General features: G+C 40.9%; 1 protein-coding gene across 1 annotated transcript; it reads right to left on the minus strand.

Annotated features, from left to right (window-relative positions):
- Nucleotides 1-4,989: 4,989 nt before the first annotated feature.
- LOC307051941 (E3 ubiquitin-protein ligase RNF167-like) lies at nt 4,990-6,051 on the minus strand (the record flags this gene model as incomplete). The annotated part of the gene is given in 2 exon segments (XM_079702595.1): nt 4,990-6,000; nt 6,004-6,051. Coding segments are annotated over 2 exon segments (1,059 nt in total).
- Between the last annotated feature and the right edge of the window lie 1,237 nt (nt 6,052-7,288).

Raw genomic sequence — 7,288 nt, forward strand, 5'->3', positions numbered from 1 at the left:
GGTCAATTGTTGAATAAAGATCAAAGTTACTAATGGAGATCCTTTAAACATCATACCAATGTACTAAATAAATATTATAGAAATATATCTATGATTTTTAAAACTTTGAATGGGCTTTTATAAACCAATATTGCAGTGTCTTCATGAAACAATTATTATTTACTACAATTTGTCTTCTCCCGAAATTATTGTTGCAAATCTTTTCATGCCCTTTTCAATCAAGAGGAAAGAAGATCCAGACCTGAAATGCACTCCCAGGTTTTTCATCCTTGTCTGTGGTTTCTCATCCCCTTTGAAAGAAATCGCAGGAGACCCTGACTCTGTGTGTCGTTTGTCTGACCACATTATATTCATAGGCCCAGAGAGCATGTATATTCAGCACAGTCTGGCATCTTGTTTTGATTTTGCTCCCAAGTTATATGATAAACATACAGAATACCAGAAAACACTCCTCTATTTAAATTTCCTTCGTTTTTTTTATCTCTTCAACATTATAAAGGTTGATCAGTTTTGTTAAAAAGAAAAACTAAACAACAGCTCTCAAAAATAAATTATCAAAAATTATTGCCTTTACAAAGATGATACAACTGGCCCACATAGAGAAGAAAGTTTTACCTGTGTCTACTGATTGTGAAGACTTCTTCATTTGGATCTTTTCACGTTCTCCCAGTTCCTTGTAACTAAGAAAGTTTACTTGAGATAGTTTTTCTTCCCAATCCCACAGCCGCTACCTGCTAGTTTTTTCCTCAAAATCCCACAGCCACTACCTGAGGTCAGGTGACCATCTCCCACACATGGGTTATTGCACTATCTTCTAAATGGCCTCCAACCCTCATCTTGCCCCCTCTCCCCACCTAGTAGCCCATTCTCTACAATTCTGTCATGATGAGAACTTTAAACACTAACCAGTTGAGAAATGGAATATTTCCTGCCATATCATTAAACAAAGGATATCACAGTCATCAGCAATTGCAGCCCTCCAATGCGATCCCTGAGGGAACTCAGGAAGGAAAGAAGGTCTGCCATCTAGCAGCCATCAGAAGGCAGCCACCCCCTATGGTGAGCCCTCAGGATTAGAAAATACAGGATATTGGCCCCAGATAACTGAGGTGCATATCAAAGGAATGATTTCAGTGAGCCCAGATTCTTTTTTTTTAGATTTATCCAATTATACTTTATTAAGAATGACAGAAAATCACTATGAACAAGATTTTTACCATAGTTCTATCATATGTGAATTGTCAGAGGCTATAAGCTATGCCAAATTTGCTTTTTAAATTATTTTTCAAAATAAAAACCCAGATTCTTGCATCTTCTCACATAGAAAAGCGCTAAATTCCTTAACTTGACATATCTGGTTTTCCTTTAACAATCATCTTTTGACTTTCAGACTACCTGCCCTTTGTTGCGAAACTTCTGTATAACCTGGCTCTCCCCTCCACCGCCTCCTCCGAGAAGTTCTTTCAGGGTCACTTGAGATGCTGCCTCCCGGGTTTGAAGTCCTAAAACTTCCCACCGAGTAATACATAACTCTCAACTTTTAGGTTGTGCATATTTTTAAGTTCACACAGTTTATTGAGCCTTTCAAGTTCCAGCCCCTACTCATACTAGCTGCCTCATCACTCCTTACACCCTTCTTCACAGTTCAAGCCCTAGAAATACTGAAAGTCTTTTTTTGGTCCTAGAACACATCATGATCTCTTTCCCTTTAGGTTTACAGACATTATGATTCAGTCTGCCTCTCCTCATTTCTTGATCAACCCCTATCCACCCTCGAGGTTTCAGCATAATTTTTATTTCCTCCCCCATGATTTCTAGATTCTTTTCCCCATCTAAAGGTCTCTACTCTGAGAATTATTAGAGGTGTATTTTTCCATAACAGTGTTTCTCATATTTTATGTGATGGGCTTAATAGTTTCTTCTCCACATGAGGGCAGGGTCATATCTATCTTGACACTGTTATATAACCAGTATACAACTTAATATTTACAGAATGAATGACTGGTTGATTAGTTGGGTGGAAGGATGGAGGTGTGGATGAATCAATGGGTGGATAGATTTTTTAAATGTGTGGAGTTAGGATGGCTATCTGGGAAAAGGACAGAGACAACGGAACTTTGCAGTGCCCTTGTTACCATCAATACATCTTTAAGAACATGCCACTGACTTCTCTCCACATTGATTTGGTACAAGACACATTCGTTATGAAAAAAAAAATGTTTAAAACCTCATTCATATAATCAAATTTTAAAGAAATGATTTTAAAATATTCATTTATGTATTCATTAAGGTATGTGACAATCTCCGGCTTGTACCTCAGGATGATGAGGTTAAATTTATTGTTTCTTCCCTTAAGGAATTTACAGTCTAAGGAGGTGCTATACAACAAACTTGAAAAATAAAATAGTATCTTTTAAAAAAATAAAATTGTCATAATAATTCTGCGTTGTCTTTAAAAAACATTTTCACAAATCACTTTTTTAAAGTCCTAAAAATTTTGTAAAATGGTTTTGACTGGAAAAAAATACATGAATTTAAATTCAAAGATATACCTTATTTGTCAAATATTCCATCATATGAATTCTGCAAAGATTAAAGTATATCCATGTGAGGAAACTAGCAAAATAAATATGAAGGGAACAGAGTTGTGACCTGGGACCTAGAAAAACTGATTTGAGGAGGATTGAGAGAAAACTCTTACCAAAAGAAATGCTCTCCTATGGTATGTTGAGTAAAATATTCCATCACACTCTCTAAGGTGTTGAGTCCCATTATGTGCAATATGGAAATGAGGACCTAGGGAACATAGCCCTGCCATTGGTAAATAATAGATGGATGGGGCTTTCTAATGGTGAGTGGGAGATTTAGGTTTCCCCAAATAACCCAAGGAAATAGTTCTGTCATTGTGAGCACTTAAGAGAGAGTCCACACAGAACCATGCTGCATAGAAGCATCTCATGAGGGAAAGCAGGTAATTTCAACAGTGCTTAATCGGTTGACCAAAAAAAAATGTGATTGTAGCAAAAATAGGATGGACAGTGAGAAATGCTGAATTTAAGTATCTTCATCTAGTCCAAACAATAATTCGTGCATTTGTGATCACCAATACTGATGGCAGAATAAACAAGAATCTGTGAATTTTATCTTCTTTATGATCTACTATAAAACAGAACACAGTACAGCAGAAAGAAGAGGAACCTGAATTCTTATGGTGTGCTTAGCTCAACCTTCCTTTTCTTCTTCCTCCTGCCCTCACTCCATCGTTTCTGAATGTTGCATGCCACTCCATGTGTTCATACAGTAACTGTGCAAAGAGAGCTGAGTCTCTCTCCAGGAATTGTCCTTGTATGAACAAAACTACCCATCCCAAGGCCACTCCTCTTCCCCTGTGACAGCCTGTAAGAAATGACTGGTTACTTCAGGGGCATGTGGATTCAGCTCTTTTGCTTTGATTTGGGACAATTCTGCAAGGCCATCCCAGCTCCAGTGCTCTCTGGGGGGTCTGCTGAGGCTTCGGGTGCAACCACACCATCCTCCAACTTTTACCTCTGCCCAGTTCTGCTTCCTAAACTCACTCAACTTATGCACACAAAGCTCCACCTCAGAGTCTGTTCCTTGGGGACCCCAACATACTGCAGCCCTCAATGTTGGGTAATGCTTACCAATGCACATGTTTCCATGCAACCTCCTGCCAAATAATGTATATTGTGAGAAATATCAAATCAAAAATACTGGAGCATAACATTACTGCATAGAATAATCAATTGCAGTAGTATCAACAATTGATTTAATAGGATCTTAGATCCAAAATTATGATTTTAAATGCATCTTTATGGAAACAAAAACATGTATTAATTTAAATAGTAAATCTTCTTATGACTATTGATTCTGCATTCCAAGATAGAAGGTTTTCAGTGTGGTTTAAGTGTTTATTTCAAGGCTTGCATGAAACAGAACATTCTAATCCAAATAATCCAAATAACAGAGTTATACTGAGAGTATTTAGTCATTTGCATTTTCAATGTAGTGCCTGGAAGTTTGAGATGAGTTGAAATTGGCCATGCAAATGAAAACTAGCTTAGCTAACATTAACAATCATTAAAGGGTGAAAATGACCTTAATTTCTAAAAAGAAAGGACATATTTAATGATCCCCTATTAGCTAACTTCCATTTTATACAATTACATGGGCACCTCCAGTCATAGAAGATACTTGGTATGGCTGAACAATTACCACTCTCAGGTGAAAAGTATTTGATGTTGCATGTTTCCTTCATTTAAATAGTTTTTTAATTCCAAGAGATGAAAAGACAAAGCTAAAAAGCATTCTCTTAAAATTCCACCCCAATTAGTTGGATTAGAATACTAATGCCAACAAGCTATAAAACAACAGAATCTTCTTACACAGTCACTTTACAGGAAAAGCAGAGGACCAGAGACCTACAACCAAGATATTTTTTCTCATGACCATGGAGACATTGCAACGGCTTTGCACAATTCAGGCATTAACTGATGACAATTAAACATTTAGACAGGTGTAGACTACTTCATATACACCCGATCTAAAATGGTTAAAGGAGAGGCACTGAAAGTTTTAGGTTTCAGAAATTGCCCTGTGAGGCCAAATGTGAAATGTTAATATCCCAACGTAAATTTAAGATACTCTTAAGAGTTACTTAAAATAATATTTCTAATTATCTTTTCATCCTTGACACAAATAATAAAAAATATGTTCTTTTAAATTGTTTTTGACAGCTTTTGCCTATGGCTTTCACATGCATCTGAATTTTTTTTTAAGTCCACAAAAAAATTTTATTAACGCAGTAAGTGAAGACCCAGTCACTTTGCACGTCGAACCCCCTCAAAAGGATGGGGTCGGGTTAGGGAGAAACCTGGCGTAGGAATATCTCCTATCCCTCAACAGAGAAGACTTGAGGGAGGAAGAGGGGCTATGCAAATAGGTTGCCAAAAGTGGGAAAGAAAGGGAGTATTAGATCAGGATGACAGCTGAAGAGGAAGAGGAGGATGGAGAGGGTGAGAGATCTGTTGAAGACCCAAGAAACACAAAGAGGGCTGGGGCTAGGGAGCCAAAGGAGGTGGGAAGTGCGGTCCTAGAGCCCAGAAGTGGGGTCCGTTCTGAGGCAGGGTGGCCCCTTGGGCCCCCCTCCCCATGGCCCACTTGCCCCTGAGTTCCTTCCTCCAGCGCCTCCTCCCCAGGATCCCGGCGAACAGGCTGCTTGCAGATAGGGCAGGTCTTCTGGGTCTTAGTGAGCCACGGGTCCACACAGCAGCAGTGACAGGCATGAGCACAGGGAAGTACCTTCAGCTTGTCCCCATCCTCATATGCATCCAGGCAGATAGCACAGACATCATACTGGTCTCCCTTCTGAGAGTCATGTGTAGGAATCTGTTTCAGTTGCTCTTTGGTCAGTAGTTGTCTCTGGCGCTCTTTCTGGAGCTGAATACAAGGAACTCTCAACATCGCTCCCATGCCCACAATTAGCACTCCCAAAATCCCCAAGAAAAGGATGAGGCGATAGGCCAAGAGGAATCCATCATCTGGGACCAGAAGCACCTGAGCCCCCTTCTGGTAGACAAAGAGGTCACGCAGGTACTTAGAGCTCCTCTCGCTGATAAACATACACGGGATCCAGATCTGCTGCTGGATTTCCTCATTATTCCACAGCATGCTCAGAAGTTCACTGGAATTCACATTGTGCACCACAGCTGTACCATACCCAGCCTTCTGAACATTTAGGACTTTGAGGTCAAAGCTGCAGTCAAATCTTGGAAGCAGTGCCATGAAAACTGACCCACTGACCCGGGCTGGGGGCGGTGGAGCAATGGGGCTGCAGGCGTTGGCTGGGCGAGTCTCCACAAGGAACCCCTTAAGTCCCTCCCGGCTCAAGGCAGCCCCAAAGACAGCTGGGAGGTCTGCAAAGTCCATGCTGCCGTTGTGGTCTGAAGTCGCTCGAATGAGCCCCGTGACAGGAGCCGCTCCTCACAGCACAGTGGCCACAACTGCAGGAAGACGGAGGGCCGCAGGGTGCATGGCAGCAGTGGGGGAAAGGCTGAGGAGGCCGCGTCTTGGTGGCAGAAGCAGAAGCGGAGTTCTGAGCCCTCTCCCCGTTCCTTCGGGAGTCCAGAAGTCCAACCACCCCCAGGTGCTACTCTGCAGCTACATGGGGGTATAGGGAAGGAACCCCGGCTCTTACTCGTTTAGTGGAGCTAGGAGAAAGACATTCATGTACCCTTTTCCGGTATACAGATAAAACGGGAAAAGAGAACGGGGCAAGCACAGGTGACAGAAAAACTTCTGGAAGAGTTGGGGAGTCCAAGGAGGTAGGGCTTCCAGCCAGGTGGGCCGTTTTCCTATCCCCGGGCAAAGGGCTTCCGGTAAAGAAAGCCAGGCTGCTTCTGGCATTGTACGCGCAAGACGAAGCACTTCCGGTCCTCTCTTCCTTCCTCTGGCTGCTGCCGCCACTACCGCCGCGGTACCTTCAGGTCTCGCGACAGTGCTCACCACACTTCCGCGCCATCAACAGAAATCTTTCAGAGTCTGTCTCCTGAGATCTCCTAACTCTGGTTTAGCCTGGCTCAGTCGATCTTGCATCAAAACAAGCCAAATGGAGAAATTTCTAGCAGATTATTAATTTTGATGTAAGTTTTATGGCAGTTGATTGTAACTAAGAATGTGTACCAGTATCTACAAGTTCAAGTCCTTTGTTGTCCTATCTCCCTAACAAGTAACTGACATCTGAGATAATTCACAAATGCTGCCATTATGATACAGATAACCAAGGATCATCTGTATTAAAAGCATTTAACATTTTAATCATTTTATCCCAGTGACCCAATACAGTCTTTTAAACTAATAAATTTCTATTTCTATGTCAAACACAGTATGGAGATAGGAATAAAAATCTTATTTCTTCATGAGGACCAGTTTAGGCTAGAAGGTGTTAACCTGCTGGGTGTTTGGACAGTACATTTTTCTAGGATATTGTAGAGGCCTGGAGGTTTTGATGTAGAATCGGATCTATATGACCAAGGAAATAGCCAGCATATAAAATTGTTGAGACTGAGGTAGATTCTTTTCCTTGTGGACCCATTTACAACATGAAAAAGTAACCCTTAGTTCTTAGATTTTGCATTTGCATACAGCTATCCTTTTTCTTTTTAAGTGGTATACCAAGAGGTCAAAACTTAGATTAGAAAAGGAAATTATAGGCCACTTTAAATAACAATGTGCCTGATTGGCCAAGTCAGAAATGGAAAGGTTTTATTCT

Source organism: Hyperoodon ampullatus (genome assembly GCF_949752795.1).
Source record: "Hyperoodon ampullatus genome assembly, chromosome: 4".
In the NCBI taxonomy this organism is placed as follows: domain Eukaryota; kingdom Metazoa; phylum Chordata; class Mammalia; order Artiodactyla; family Ziphiidae; genus Hyperoodon; species Hyperoodon ampullatus.